Source organism: Talpa europaea, assembly GCF_964194135.1.
Source record: "Talpa europaea genome assembly, chromosome: 3".
Classification (NCBI taxonomy): Eukaryota; Metazoa; Chordata; class Mammalia; order Eulipotyphla; family Talpidae; genus Talpa; species Talpa europaea.
Window position 1 is genome coordinate 147,974,907 of NC_140069.1, and position 15,806 is coordinate 147,990,712.

The window sequence follows — 15,806 nt, forward strand, 5'->3', positions numbered from 1 at the left end:
TAACCAGGCAGTTCTGACCTTGTACAGGGATGCATTACTGCAGGTGACAAAAATGGTGGCCAAACAGGCCACTTAGGATTAGCAGGCCAACACAGTCTCACTAGTCTAAGGTCAGCATTTTAGCAATGCCTGGGGTTGAGGGCAGAAAGGTCAGGCCTTTCTCCTGATCTCCAGGTGCCAGGACCGGAGCACAGTTAGAGGAGCCAGGTGGGGCTGGTCCAACCTGAGATATCTCAGGGAAGGGCCGGTGGCCTCTTGAGGTGGGGCCAGCCTGTCTGCCTCTGAGTCTCCTCAGCACCCACATTTCCATCCTTGGCTGGTGACCCACTAGCCATTTCTGACTGCATGATCTGGCTCCCGTCAGTGTCCTCTGGGTGGCAGGAATGGAATTGGAGGGAAAGAGAGATTGAACACCATGGAAGCAGAATGTCCAGCTCTGCTCTCCTGACCAAGGCACAAACACACCCATCAGCGTCCCCCATCCAGGAGCCGTAGCCAGCATCAAGGACTCTCCAGTGAAGTCCATCACTAGTGTTCTGGGGAAAATTTTAAAATAGTATATATTTTGATTTATGCCAGAAAGGGTGAATCAGGTTAACAAGCATATTGGTGTTTTTATGCAGTTGATCAATCTGGCTTCCCTGGTGGCTCAGGACTGGGAGAATATAGTGTCCACATAGGGAATTACTACTGTGTTAACAAACGCCATGAATCACAGCACATTCTTCTGGCCAGGAGATTGATGCATTTCCAGTATCCTCATTCTCTCCCTCTAGTTCAGTTGCAAAGTTGGCTCAATGAAAATTGAGCACCTGACCTGATACTTGAGCACTGGCGGTGCAGGGAGGGGGATCCCTAGAAGCTGAGTCCAGTCCTGAGCAGCCGCCAGCACATCCTGCTGCCCCCCTGGTGTCTGCAGCCCACCCAGGAGCTCACATCTGACCCAGCCGATCTATTCCTCACATATTCAATGAATTCAGCACTGATTTCATTTTGCCCTGGAGTTTTTTCTGGGAATGACTTAAATTTAATTTTTGGTTTGATATTGGCTTTCAAATCTGCTATTTCTTCTTGCATCAGCTTTTGCTAAATTGTGTCTGTAAAAATCTATTTCATTTAAATAATCAAATTCTTCTGCCATGAAGAAGAATTTCTATTTCAGTCTATTTCAGTCACTGTTGCTTTTAATGTGTGAGGTCTGCAGTGGTGTTCCCACTTCCACTCTTTTTTTTTTTTTTTAAAGATTTATTTTATTTATTTATACAAGCACTGGGTTCAGTCAGAAGCGCGGGAGGGTGAAAGAATTCACCAGAGCCAGAGCGGGGAGCAGAGCAGGCAGAAGGACCGAGGTACACTGCTGAGGGGAGCAGCGGGCGGCAGGAGAGGTCTGCGCGCCATGTGGGACCCTCGCCCGGTGGCCGGGGAGCAGCCGGGGATCGAACCGGCGCTGCAGAGGCAGCGGGCAGCTTCGCAACCCAGCGCTCAACCGCTGTGCCACCGGGGAGGCCCCCCACTTCCACTCTTATGAGTGTAATCTGACCATCTTTACACATTTTCTTTATTCACTTTGATAGGGATTTGTCCATTTTATTGACATCATCAACCATTTAGTTTTATTTTATTTTTATTTATTTATTTTTTAAAAGATTATCTATTTATGCATACAAGAGGTGGGGCATAGGCCAGAGGTGTGGGGGGTAAGAGGATTCACCAGAGACAAAGTGGGGAAGAGAACAGGTGGATTGACTGAAATCCACTGCTGAGGGGAGCAGTAGGCGAGCCAGGAAAGGTCTGCTGCGCCATGTGGGTAGCTCCCTGGGCGGGGATCGAAATCGGGCTGTAGTGGATGCGGATAGCTTCATAGGTTGCATCATAACCCCTTGCGCCACTAAGGAGGCCCCATTTCGTTTTAGATTTCAATTTTTCTTTATTGTTCTTCTTTTTCTATTTCAATGATTTCTCTTTGTAGTGCTTCCCTCATTTTCTTGACCAGATTTTCATTTTGATGTTCCTTTTCCAATTTTTAAATGTATCACAGATGATGAATATTTTTGACTACTTGTTACTACTTATATGAGCCTTTAATGTACAAAAGTCCACTCTATCATGGGTCATGTGAAAGCACTTAACCCAGACCTGGGTGTCACCACTAATGTCAGCCAGAACAGGGGACTTTCCTACCAGCAGGGACCCCTGTATGCAAATGAAGAAACCTGAGGAATGAGTGAGTGCATTAGAACTTAACATAGTGACTATGTTTTACATCGACCGGCTCCCCATGATGAATATGGACTCACACAAACCTCCTAGTGGGCTTAACTGAGACACAATGGAGCCGGCCCTTCCCTCTCTACCTCCCTCAGGACCACACGAAGCTTCTCTTCCTGCCTCCTCTCTGGCCTGGCTGCACTCGCCTGTCGCACTCAGGGGCTGAGCCGACCTTGTAACGTAGGTTCCTCTGTTCTGGAATATTGTTTTCCTCATCGCTAGTGCATGATTGATGATACTGTATTTCCCCAGCACAGGGAGCTTAGCCTGTGCTTACATAACAAAACCGACCACACGCTACCCCAGAGAAATGGGCGTCTGCGCTTATCTAGCTTGAGAGCTGTTAGCAGTTTGCGTAATTACTACAGTGCTATAAAATTCCAGATTGAATTTTATTTCCAGATGAAGGGTCATAACGGTAAATCAGACCCTTTCATAATGAGACCCGAGTCTCCAGGGAACTGGGACCCCATGACAACATTCACAGAGCCCCTCCCCGTGGCAGGCGGTGTCACAGATCAGGGTCAACTATTCCTGATGGTCCTCATACCATCTGGTACCAGGTACCACCCAGTACCAAGTACCTAGTGGGCTTAACTAGGTTTGGACCTAGTTAAGGTCTCTTGGAGTGAGTTTGGACCCGTCCTTGGAGTGAGTTTGGACCCGTCCTAACTAACCTCATGCTTCCAACACATCATTCCAAAGATGCAAGCAGCCTGAAAGCAGCAGCCCTGTCTCTCCCACATCCCTCAAGGAAGGAGCAGGGAGGGACCGGCCTGCCCTGAAACCGGCCTGAAGCCCTGGGTGCAGGTGTGGGGCCAGACCTGAGAAGCGTGTCCAGGGACCCAGGGCCATCGATTAATTGGTGACTCTGGCACCGACCCGAAAGTTTCTTCCAGAATTTTCCAGCATGACCCACGCTTGGCTCCTTTCTGTAGTGTCCTTCGTGGTCTAGAACACTAGCTGCCAGGCTGAAGGGACGGGTGCACTTTATCCTTAATCAGTGTTTCATTTCCCAGCCACTCTCGCCACTGCGGCGCTGCCCTGACCTGGTACAGCCCTTCCGTGCAGAGGCTCGGGCGGCGCTGCCGATGACCAGGGGCAGGTCTCCTCGGAGCGAGCTTTGACGGCTCCGCCCTCACTTCTACTTCCTCCACGTTCTTGACATCCTGGCTGAGCAGTGGCCAGAAAATTCGAAGGGAGCCGAGCCCAGATTTTCCAGGTAGGGGAGTGGGGTGTTGATGGGGAGGAAGTGGGTGACTGTGAATTGGGTACTTCGCCCCGGGTGGGTGTCGGCAACCTCCGGAGAAACCTGCTCTCAGGGTGTGCCCCTCCTTGGCTCCTGTTCCCTGTTGGGCTGAGTTTAAGCTGTCTCTCTTCCCAAGGACGAGTCCTGTGAGTTACTGCCTCTTCCAGGGGTGACCGATCAGAGGAGACTCCTGAAAATGTACGGGCCAGTTCCTAACCCACAGAATTTCTAAATAAACGAAGCTTGCAGGGAGAGATGGCCGAGTGGACACCATGAGCTCCGGGGGCGGGTGGGAGCTCACGCCAGAGGTGGAGCAGCACAGCCCAGCTCCAGTGCACCCCGGGAGCACAGGGTCAGGGCCAGAGCTGTGGCACCCCTGTGCTGCCGGCCAGAGCTGCCCTTGGGAATCTGCCTCCTCAGGGACGGTTCCTTACTAGTGCATTGAGAATGGAGGAGGGGGACCCCAGCAGTGGGAGAAGAGGGACCCCAGGAGCGGGAGGAGGGACCGCAGCCCTGTGACTGCAGCCAGGAGAGGCCGGGGCACAGCCTGCTTGGTCTCCAGGCAGAGGGGAGGCTCGGCCTCCAGCGCAGGGGTCTCTGCCCAGCTCTGAGTGAGGGTGGACGCGGCGGCGTGGAGACTGCAGAGAGAGCCCCGGGGCCGGAGAGAGCCCCAACCACCTGCGGCAGATTGTGCCAGAACTGATATTTTAGAGTCTGTGATTTCTCTCCTCTGTTCAGCCAGAACTGATATTTTAGAGTCTGTGATTTCTCTCCTCTGTTCACAGGAAGCTGTTTCCTCCTCTCTCTCCTTGAGGGATAAAGAGAAAACCCTTTTTTCAAAAGCGCTTCTCTGCATCTGACAGCGTGTCAGATTGGGCTCGGTGCTGCCATCACTGAGCCGCCCCTCCACGCCAGCACGCTCAGCCGGCCCTGGGCGGTCAGCTCAGCCAAAGTCCTTCTAAATGCTTTCAAAAGGTTGCGGGTAGCAAAAAAATGTGGTACCGTGTTTCTAGAACACTCTCTACTGGTGAATAAGGGAAGGGTCATTTTCTCCACAGGTCCCGCGTGGGCTGGGCAGAAGGCCCTTCAGAGGGAGGCAGAGTTAGGGGGACGATGCTTAAGCAGTTTGCTTACTTAGCAAGCGCTGACTGAGAACCGGTCTCTGTCCAGAGCGCACCTGTTCCTGGGGGGCACAGGAAATACCAGACCCAGGGGGTCCTGCAATCACAAATCATCACTCTAGGGGGAGACAGCGGGGCACAGACGAGGTCTCCCTGTTGTAAACCCCACTGCACCTGAGCCCTGAGCGAGCAGAGCAATTGGAGGTGACCTCACCTAAGCTGTGCTGTTGGGGGTGACCGGCTTGGGGAGAGGGGCTGGAGAACACTCGGTGGAGAAGTGGGAGCTGGGCTCTGGGCACTAGATGGCCTGGGATTTCCCAAGAAGAGGGCACGGGCCACAAAGGTGCCAGGTGGATGGAGGGTAGAGGACTCGGGAAGGTTGAGGGGGGCAGGATGGCTGAAGCCTCTTAAAGAGAGACACTGATGGCTCAGGAGGCTTTCTGGGCTATGCCAAGGATGGTAAATTAGTTGCAAAAACAGTAATAATTTTATTTTTTTTTTCTTTTTTTTTTTCTTTTTTTTTTTTTTTACTTTTTTTTTTTTTATAAATTTTATTGTTATATTCCCCATACAATTGCAGCCCCCCATTCTGACCCCAATCCCTCCCCTCCCGCCCCCGCCCCCCTAAAAGTGTCTCTGGTTCATAGTTTTTTGTTGATTTTGATTTTCACTTTCTTATAGTTATTCATTTTCCTGGTCCCTTATTTAAGTTTTCTAGATTCCTGCTATGAGTGAGACCATCCGGTATTTTTCTTTTTCTTTTTGGCTTATTTCGCTGAGCATGATCCCTTCCAGCGCCATCCATGTTGCAGCAAATTGCATGTGTTTATCTTTTTTGAATGCTGAGTAATATTCCATGGTATATATGTACCACATCTTCTTGATCCAGTCATCTATTTTTGGGCATTTGGGCTGTTTCCAAAGCTTAGATATTGTAAATAGTGCTGCTATAAACATAGGGGTGCAGGTGTTCTTTGGAATTGATGTTTCTGTGTCCTTTGGGTAAATACCTAGGAGTGGAATTGCTGGGTCATATGGTAGCTCTATGTTTAGTAGGTCCAGAAATCTCCACACAGCTCTCCACAGTGGTTGGACCAGTTTGCACTCCCACCAACAGTGCAGAAGAGTTCCTTTTTCTCCACACCCTCGCCAACATTTGTTGTTGCTAGTTTTTTTAATATGTGCCATTCTCACTGGTGTGAGATGGTATCTCATGGTAGTTTTGATTTGCATTTCCCTGATGACAAGTGATGTTGAACATTTTTTCATATGCCTGTTGGCCATTTGCATTTCCTCTTCAGAGAAGTTTCTTTTAAGCTCTTCTGCCCATTTTTTGACTGGATTATTTTCTTTGTTGTTGTTGAGTCTCATCAGCTCTTTGCAGACTTTTGTGATCAGTCCTTTATCATTAGTGTTGGGTGCAAAAATGTTCTCCCAGTTGGTGGGGTTTCTCTTTGTTTTTGTTATTGTCTCTTTTGCTGTGCAAAAGCTCTTTAATTTGATGTAGTCCCAGCTGTTTATCTTTGCCTTCACTATCACTGCTTTGGGTGATGTGTCTGTAAAGATGTCTTTGATGTGCAAATCACGTAGTGTTTCGCCTATATTTCCTTCTATATATTTTATGGTTTCAGGTCTTATGTCTAGTTCTTTAATCCATTTTGAGTTGATTTTTGTGTATGGTGTGAGGTGGTGGTCAAGCTTCATTCTTTTGCATGTAGCGACCCAGTTTTCCCAGCACCATTTATTGAACAAACTTTCTTTGCTCCAATGCATAGTCTTTGCTCCTTTGTCAAAGATTAGTTGACCATAAATCTAAACAGTAATAATTTTAAACAGGAAAAGACCCCAAGTATGACATGAAAAATGATCTGACTAAAGCAAAAAAAGTCAGCCATCAGCTCCATTGTTAACAAGTGACCATCCATTAGGTTAACACGAAGCTGCAGGGAACTGGATCATCTGCAGTACCTGCAAGTAGAATCAGCAGGATTTGCAGAGGGACTGGGGAGCAGCTGAGGAACAGGAGGTACAGAGGACCCCAGGTTCTGCAAAACCGCTGGCTGACTAGAGATGCCATTCACGGGAACCGGGACTCTGCGGTGACAGGCTGGGGGAGCTCGGGTGCAGCATGGTCTGATTCTGTGGAGACGCCCACAAACGCCAAAATGCAGATCTGGGTGGGTTGCAGTTTGGGGTCTGGGGAGGTGTCAGCTACTGACTGCCCGTGACACCCCCGTCAGGACTCTGAATGCACAGAGCGGGGTGGGGGCAGCCCCAGAGCACGGGGCACTGGAGGCTGGATGTTTGTGTAAGAAAAAGGAAACCCCAGAAATGAGACGAGAATGGGGCGTGAGCAGCAGTTTAGAATTCCAGAGGAAGCGCCTGGGAAAACCAGCAGCTCTCGGCACCTGTGGAAGGTTCCAGAGACCCCCCCCCACCCCCGCCCGTGACACCGTCTCCTTCCTCTGCAGGACCCCAGCTGCCATGGCGGCCCCCCTCCACAGCGACCCCAGCGCCAGCGCAGGTGAGAGGGGCTCAGCTCCCCAGGCCGGCTCGGGGGTCCCCTGGACTCAGCCTCGCTCCGGCCTCCCCCCCCCCCCCCCCCCCCGCACTGTCCTGCTCCTCCCACGCCCTGACCCGCCACCCCCTCTCCTCCCCGGGGCGCGTCCCCTGCAGGGGGGGCCATGGGTTTGGGGGGCTCCCTGCCTGCTCCTGTGTGTGTCCCGCAGCGGGAGGGGGGCGGGGGGCTCCCTGCGGCTGCCCAGCCCGTCCCCGGGCCGCAGAGGACAGAGGAGCCCGGCGGGACGGGACGGCCCCTCTGTCCGCCCCGCGCCCGCTCCCGGCCCCTCCAGCCCCGCAGACGCCCGGCCCGAGCCCTCGGCCTGTCCCGCCCGAGTCCACCCCCGGGTCGGGCGTCCCGAGTCTCCCCGGGGCCGCCCCCTCCGCTGCGCTCCCCTCGGGCCGGCGGCCAGTTCGCGGGCAGCGGGGCTCGGGCGGGGCCAGGGGTACCCCGTGGGCTGGCGCGGGCGGGGCTCCGGGGCAGGGACGGGGGGGGGGGGGGGGGGGAGCCGGGGGCGCGGCTGGGGCTGGGCCGGGGCGGCCGGGTGGGGCTGAGTCCTCCCTCCCGCGGCCGGCTCCTCAGGCGAGGCGGGGTCCGGGAGCCCCGGGAAGGCCGCGCGGGGGGGGGGGGGGGGGGGCGGGGACACCGCGTCACGGTCACGGGGGACCCCCACGTGTTGCGTCACGGGCTCGTGCGGCTCCCGCCCTCCGGGGTCGCCTGGAGCAGCTCAGCTCCCGCGGGGCTCAGGCCACCCCACGGGGCCGCTGCATAGAGCCTGGGTGACGAGGGCTGCCCCTGGCGCACCCCGCGCTGCCCCCTGGGCCAGGAGCCGCGATGGCGCTGAGCCCGGGCCGGGTCTCCCCTCGACTCGCTCCCTCTCCAGGGCGGGCCTCCCCCGCAGGGTCCCCTGCAGACGGCCTGTGAGGACAGAGGGGGGCTCTGAACCCACACCCCAGCCCCCGGAGGCCCCCTTAGCCCTGCGGGGTCGGGACCTCCTCTCCGGGAAACTGACCCCTCACCCCAGGACTCTGGGTGTCTAACTGGGGAGCACCAAGGGCGGTTTGTTCATCCCTCAATTAGCAAAAGCGTCACCATCAAGTGTAGAGGAAGGGGATTAACTATAGGATTTTGCAGCCAGAGCAAGTTCCACAATTTTCCCCCATGACTGATATTTGTAAAATTTTACCCCAAGCTACTGAGCAGACTGAAGGGACGGGTGGAAGCAGAGGCCGGTCAGGAGGCTGGGGGCGTGGGGGGGAGCCTGGATTGGAATGAGGGTTTCAAGATGGAGAAAAGTGAAATTTGCAGCTTTAGCCAAAAGAACCAGCCGACCAGGGAAACGAGGCGAGAAAAGGGAAGCGAAGAAGCAAGTGTGACCCACATCTCTGGTCCGATGACCTGGACGAGGGTGACGGTGTCTCTAAGGCAAAGTGGAGCTGGTAGCGGGTCTATGGTGCTGGTGGCACGGGTGTGAGTGTGGACGTCACCGTGGAGACAGCAGCTTCCACAGAGGAGCCTCGTGCAGGGCCCGTCTCGCTCAGGGGCGCGCTGCCGGGGGCACCCCCATACAGACCCGCGCATCTGGGTTGGCAGTGGCCTCGCGCGGGTGCTGTGTGCCCCGAGCAGTCCCGAGAGATTTCCACATCACACACACTTCACAGAGACTGAGAGGGTCACTGAGACGAGGAGGAGCTGGAGAGGGTCGGTTTTCAGTCTCAGGCCCCGTTCTCTGGACACGGGCTCAGCTGCCGACACCGCAGCTCTGATGTGATCATTCAATTTCCCAGGAAGGGGATGGATATTCCCCTGCGAACCAAAGAGGGGACAACGGTACTGATTCATATAATGTGAGTTCCCCCGTTTGTCATGTGTCAAGGCACGTTATACTAAACCCCACATTTGTCAGTATTTCATGACTATAATGTTTCAGCTCGTACTTTAAAATAATAGATCTAGATCTTGGCTGATATTTCTAAAATCGCCTCTTCTTATTGCCACGATGTAGATCATTAACTCTAAACACAAGGAGTTTCATTGTCCTGTGGCTCATCATCCCTGAGGGCATGCATTGGGATGCAGTGTGTCTTTCCTGAGGGCATCTCCGTGCTGCTCGCAAGGGAGTGTGGGCCAGACTGATCTTGCCAGGAAGGACAGTTCCATGTTGACTATAAATGGGGCGGGGGAGGGAGGGAGTTGCAGGTGGAATCAACCCCAGGATGCCCTGAGTCAGCGCCTGTGCTGCTTCCTACATTCCCTATGTGAACAGCTGCACCGGCAGCACACAGGGCTCTTCTTTAACTGTTTTGTTTCCCTGATAAGCTCTTGATCAAACCCCTAGAGGAGCGCCAGGGCGGGGCTGTGCATGGCCGCCTGTGCAGCAGAGGCCCCTGGGGCAGCACCCCATGGGCAGTGGTGGGCGCCCAACAGGACTCTGCAGTGGAGACGCTCTGGCCTCCCCGACACTGTGGCTTTTGTCCCCTCCTGTCCCAGGCCTTGGACACCAAGACCCCAGAGAGTCACAGCTGAGACTGGTCTTACTGGGTAAGACTGGAGCAGGGAAAAGCGCCACGGGGAACAGCATCCTCGGGAGGAAGGCGTTTTATTCCAGCCTCGCTGCAAAATCCGTCACCACGTCCTGCCAGAGAGAGAGCAGCCCCTGGCACGGGGGAGAAGTGGTGGTGGTGGACACGCCTGGCATCTTTGACACGGAGGTGCTCGATGCTGACACCAGCAAGGAGATCACCCGCTGCCTCCTGCTGAGCTCCCCGGGGCCCCACGCGCTGCTCCTGGTGGTCCCGTTGGGCCGCTACACGCCTGAGGAGCACAAGGCCACGGAGAAGATGATGAGCATGTTTGGGGACACAGCGAGGAGACACATGATCCTCCTGTTCACCCGAAAAGACGACCTGGAGGACATTGAGTTCCGTGACTACTTAAAGGGAGCCACAGACGTCATTCGGGAGCTGGTGGGCAGGTTCAGCGATCGCTACTGTCTGTTCAACAACAGGGCGACGGGGGCTGAGCTGGATGCCCAGAGGGTCCAGCTGCTGGCCCTGGTCCAGCACGTGGTGACGCAGAACGGAGGGGGTTACTACAGCAACGATCTATTCCAGAGGGCGGAGGAGGAGATTCAGAGGCAAACCCTGGTGAGGCAAGAGCACTACAGGGCAGAGATGGAGAGGGAGAAAGCGCAGATAAGGCAGGAGTATGAGGAGAGGATCAGAAAGCTGAAGAGCCAGCTGGAGCAGCGAGAGAGCAGGGCGCAGATGGAGCAGAAGTTGGCAGAGAAGGAGTCTGTCTACCAGGCCAAGCAGCAAAATGCCAGGCGTGAAGTGGAGAATCAGAGAGGGATACTTGATGTGATCTTGAAAGCGCTGGATGTTGCATGTCTGGTTTTCTCACGTCTGTTCAAGTAACAGAAAGCGTGATGGAAATGTGTCTACTTTCTGGGAGACCGTGCCCCGTAGAATTCACTCCCCACAGTCACACACTCCCCGTTCCTCTGCTCGCAGCACCATGGGACACAGCCAAGCTCACGGTGGCAACTGGCAAATGTTTCACTGATTTGCAGGACATGCAAGTTCTCAGTTTGGGAAACTCGGAGCAGAAGATAGTGATGGTGCTGCCGTGCGATTTCTCCCTGAGACGCAGAGCAAAGGATGCAGGGACCAAAGGTGGTGACCCCGAGCTTTCTCTCCTTACCCCCAAACACACCTTTCTCCAGAGTCTTCTCACGGGGAGATGATCTTGCCAGGGTTTCTCCGCCCTTATTTGTACCTTCCAGACCCCGTCACCTCACCCATGTGGGTTATAGAAAGGTTAAGCATTTGCAGAGTCAGTTTTATGGCTGAGGACTGTATAGATCCCTCTGAATGAACGTAAACATGTTTAGTTACATTTTACAGGACTCAATCATTTCTCACCTCCTTCCCATTGGAGAACAAAGCTCTGTCTGGAAATTAGATTTTTTAGTACTTGATTACATGAAATGCCATGAAAAGAGAAGGGCAGAGATGCAGCAGATGACAGAACAATCATTGTAGATGTATTTGCGGACACACTTCACCCACTTCAGCAAAGCTCACTTGCTGAGCACCCAGCTCTCTGCTCTCTTTGTAACGGCCTCCCCTCCCGGTCCCCCCAGGACCCCATCCCTGGTTTCTGGCTGACCTGGGTCCTCGGCTCAGGCCTGCCTACCCATGAGTGTTTGTTAATAGCTATGATAATAAAGCTGTATTCTCCCATTTGGTGCACAGTGGCCGTCTGGTTTTCTTGGGAGTCGCCACGCTGTGTGTAAGAACACGGTGATGAGTTTCATGTTGTGCTAAAATCTCTAGTGTGGTGTGGACTGGACCTGCCCTCGTCTTTCCGGCTCCTCTTCCCCGGAGGGTTTGAGCCACTGTCACCTCCTCTGTCAGCAGGGACCCCACTCCCCTGGATTTCCTCACTGTGTTCTGATAGACATTATAGTTAACCAACATGCTGAGGATGCTGTGGTGTAGCAAATCCTTTCACATTCGGGGGACAGAACTGTAGCCCCTACTCCTTCCCTGTTGTTCCCCTGGGTGCTCCTAGGGGTTCCCCAGCTCACCCCATGTCCCCACACGTGCTCTGGTGGCCCCCAGAGACCCTGTCAGCTCTCCCTGCTCTGCCATCTTGAAAATGGCTTCTCTGGGCCCCAAGCCAGGTTGCCCAAAATAAGGCCACACCTCTTCTGTATTTCCCCAAAACCCAAGTGATGGAGAATAGACAACCCATTCTGGGGAAATTCCCAGTCATACACAGTTGGCATCTTTTCACAAAATTTTTTTTTTTTTTTAAACATTGGAGGCTGATGTTTGTTTCTCAGTATTCTCTGAGGCAGTAGCCATCAGAGCCACCCGGGAATCTTATTAAACTACAAAGTTTCGATGAAGTGGACACGTGCAACAGGAGATTCTGCTACCAGAGCAAGTTCCCAACTAGCTTGCTGCTGAACCAGCCCCTTCAGAGAGGCCTCCACAGAGCAAACCCCTGCGCTGGAAGGAGAAAGGTGGAAATGCTCTCGTAATGGTCAAGGTGAGTCCACTGACCCTCGGGCTCCCAGCTGATCCAAAGGACGCTTTCCCCTCCTGGATCCTGACGGAAACTGCAGATCAAAAAACACATCAAATAAGATCTCGTCACACATGGGCGCCACACGTCGGGAGCCTCCTGATAAAGATGCGGTGGAGACCGTGTCAGGGGCCAGAGGCCAGGTCAGTGTCCTCGGCTTCTCCTTGCACTGAGCTTGGCGCAGACAGTCACAGCCTGAGGCCTGTGAGCTCTGTGGATGGACCCCAAGGCAGCTGCTGGCTGCCAGGGAGAGGACTCTGGCCGCCTGTGGAGGGAAACAAGGAACCAGGACAGGCCCTGCCTGGTCCCCGCAGGTCAGGGGAGAGGACACTGTCTTCAGTGTGTTTCCTGTTTTGAAATGTGGAAACAATAGCAGGAAGTGGTCTGATGGATGCCGGGCTCCCAGTGTCCTCACACCCGGGCGGTCGACCCTCCGTGCTGGTGGCGAGGAGGCCTGGAGATGCCCTGACCTGCACTGAACAAGCACCCACCCCTCCTGCCCAGTCAGAGGGGACAGCCAGGGGCCCAGGAGCCAAGTCACAAGCTCAGATCTTATTCACCCTTGTTTAGAATATTTTGTTGGACCTTTAATTCTGGCTCCAGGTGATGAGGCTTGTCAGAGGTTTTGCTTGTTGAGAGGAAATGACATTGCAGACTCCCTGGGTTTGCTGTTGTGTCTCTACCAGCTCTTCTCTCTGTCTCCTGACCGCAGCAAACCCACTGCCTTTGTTGCTGTGATGCGTGCTCTTCCCGCCTCTCTCTGCCCGTCTCTCTTCCCTTGCGCAAACTACACCTCCAGTCACTTTCACATCGGTTATTGCCTTTGTCTTAAAGTTACAAATGGTCCATATTTCAGCTAAAATTAACGTAATTTTGTTATGAATAATTATCACTATTTACACTTAATTACTGATGTCAGTGTGGGGAGGGCCATTCTAACTCATGCTGTCTGTGCAAATAGTCACCTGAAAGCATTACATCCGCGTGTAAAACAGCTCCTTCAGCCTGAGGCAGCCCCGACCCTGCCCGCTCTCTGGCGGGTCGGTAGAAGAGTAGAAATTCAAAATACATTCTCCTCCTTTAATGCGGCAAATATGTGATACAGCAGGTAGTGTGTTTCTACCTAAACAGTAAAGCCGTGTTTTGAGGTAAAAAATCCTATGTTGCTTCCCATTTTTAATGGAAAACTAAAGCCAATTATAATGAACTAAAATTTAAAAATCAGTGTTTCAGGGCGCCAGCTGGATTCCCCATGCTCAGCAGCCTCTGGGCAGGCACCTCCCCCAGCGCAAACTGCATTTCCTAGAAATTACTCAAGTATTTGGAAATTAAATACACACTTCTAATTCGAAAGTAAACAAGGACATCACAAAGAAAACAAAGTATTTTAAACTGAATGATCATGAAAACAGATATACCAAAAATTGTGTAATAGAAACACACAGAGAGAAACTGCATGGCTTTGTATCCTTATTTAGAGAAGAATAAATAATAGTGCGCCGGGTACTGTCGAGACTCTGCATCCTGTTATCTCCTGAAGAATGTTGAATTTGTTCCAGCAGCACTTCAGTTACTGGCAGAACACGATGACCTTGGGAAGGCCTGTATTGACATGTCACTCACAAGGCACTGCAAGTTTGCTCTTCCTTTAACGCAAATTCCTTAGACCTGATGTGGTTCTGAGTCCTCAAGTGTGACCCCTTTGGTATTTCAGTCGAAATTTCCAAGTTTACCGCCCTCTTATGTGCTGGAATGGAGTTTCTGTTGCTACTGTGGGCAACAGCTGACCTCTCTGACCTAAGAAAGCAGTTATTTCATCCTTCCAGAAAATTCTCTCCTGATCACTTTGGAGATCAGAGTTCATAGGTCAGTCTGTGATTTAAAGTGTGGTTATACGCAGAATTTCCAATGGCCTTTCTCCCATTCTGTGGCTTTTTTCTTTCAAGAGTTCCCCATCATTTGCAAAATGTCCTGGCTGCCCCAGAACTCCGTCCTCTTACTCACGGGTCACTGTAAATTTCTGCTTGAGGGATGACTCTTGTGTCAGCAAATGGGAAACATCTTCAGTGGAAAAGACACACACATGACAGCAAGGTCCTCCCACCACCTCCAGAGTCAAGTTCCCTCTATATCTGCCTGTACTTGGTACTTCCCAGGACATTCAAAACAGTAGTTTTGAAATTACTACTTTGTGTTTTCTATGTCATTCATTAATGCTATTCCAGGGGGATTGGGAGTCAGAAACCTTCCTCTGACTGCTAAGAGTTGTTTTGACCCAGCAAGGAGCAAACAACCTTGCACTCACTTGCTCTTAAAACACCCCAAATCCCTGGCTCTCCTGCTTTGCTCCAGAGTAGAGATGATTTTTCTAAAATAGACATTTTAAAATTCACTAACAATAGATATTAAAAGTTCATCCATTTTAAAGTTCAGTAGAACTGTTGACAGCTTTGACCAAGACAACCCTCCCTCCTCACTGCACCTCAGTCCACCCTCCTACTGGCAGCACCCAGACTGTGGGGTTTCCGGAAGCCTGGAATGGGCCTTCCCCATTCTCCAGAGCCTGGGGCTGGTAGCAGCACCGATCTCTCCTCCTGAAATGTTGGGGGAAGCGACTTCTCTGAGTCTTATAGTAAGGACTGAAAGCACCATTTTGATATAAACACAGAAAATTCCTTTCAAATTTTTAATAAATGACATGTTTTGCGACTTGCCTTTAGAGTGATTGGATGGGTGTCATTGGTCACATGTCTGTATGACCTATTTTGATATTAATTAACAACTAAAGCTAAAACAGTAACACCTGATGAAGGACACCTGCCTTCTTACCCTAATGGAAATGCAGATGATTTTAGCTTTATTTCACTAGCGCTGACCTTGAGTGCGTCCATTTAGACACAAGGTGACCTTGATTCACTTAACCTTGAAGTATTTGCCAATTCCTCATAAAATCATGTGTAAACGCTAGAGAATTCCCACTGCCAACACCAGTCAGATTCTTTTTTGAAAATGAAACGAGTGATTTACCTGTCACATAAACAGGAAAGGCCCAAGGGAAGCAAAGGGCATATGAGAGGAAGGCTGAGGGGGAATCAGCCAACCACAGCAGAGTCCACACGGCAGTCATCCCATCACTGCTTTATTCACAGGAGCAGAACAGCAGAAAACAGGAACAAGAGTCAAACATCCTGACAAGGATTTGACAAAGATATGAAACCCGAATACAGTTCACTGGGAAGTGGCTTGCTGGTGAAATGCGTGGTTCTGGCTGTCGTGAGACGGCGGCTCTCTTAAGAATACACCAAGACAAGTCTGCGTGCGGCCTTCAGATTTTTTCGAGGCTTTTAGCAAAAGAAAATTTTTCTTAGTCTTTTGTAGGAGTCCACTGCTCTGGGGCCTGAGGGTGGCCTGGCGGTCAGCTGAAGGCCTGAGGTGAGGGGTCTGAGGTGTAGGATCTCTGGTCAGCAGGCGAGGGTGGGCCAGGCCTGAGGCTGTGTCCTGGGACTCCAGTTTA

At 52.3% G+C, this 15,806-nt stretch overlaps 1 protein-coding gene across 1 annotated transcript; it reads left to right on the plus strand.

The window, feature by feature from the left end:
• Nucleotides 1–7,122: 7,122 nt before the first annotated feature.
• GIMAP4 (GTPase, IMAP family member 4) lies at nucleotides 7,123–10,614 on the plus strand (the record flags this gene model as incomplete). Its single annotated transcript, XM_084230707.1, has 2 exons — nucleotides 7,123–7,162; nucleotides 9,689–10,614. 2 exons carry the CDS (start codon nucleotides 7,123–7,125, stop codon nucleotides 10,612–10,614), a joined length of 966 nt encoding a protein of 321 aa, XP_084086833.1.
• Between the last annotated feature and the right edge of the window lie 5,192 nt (nucleotides 10,615–15,806).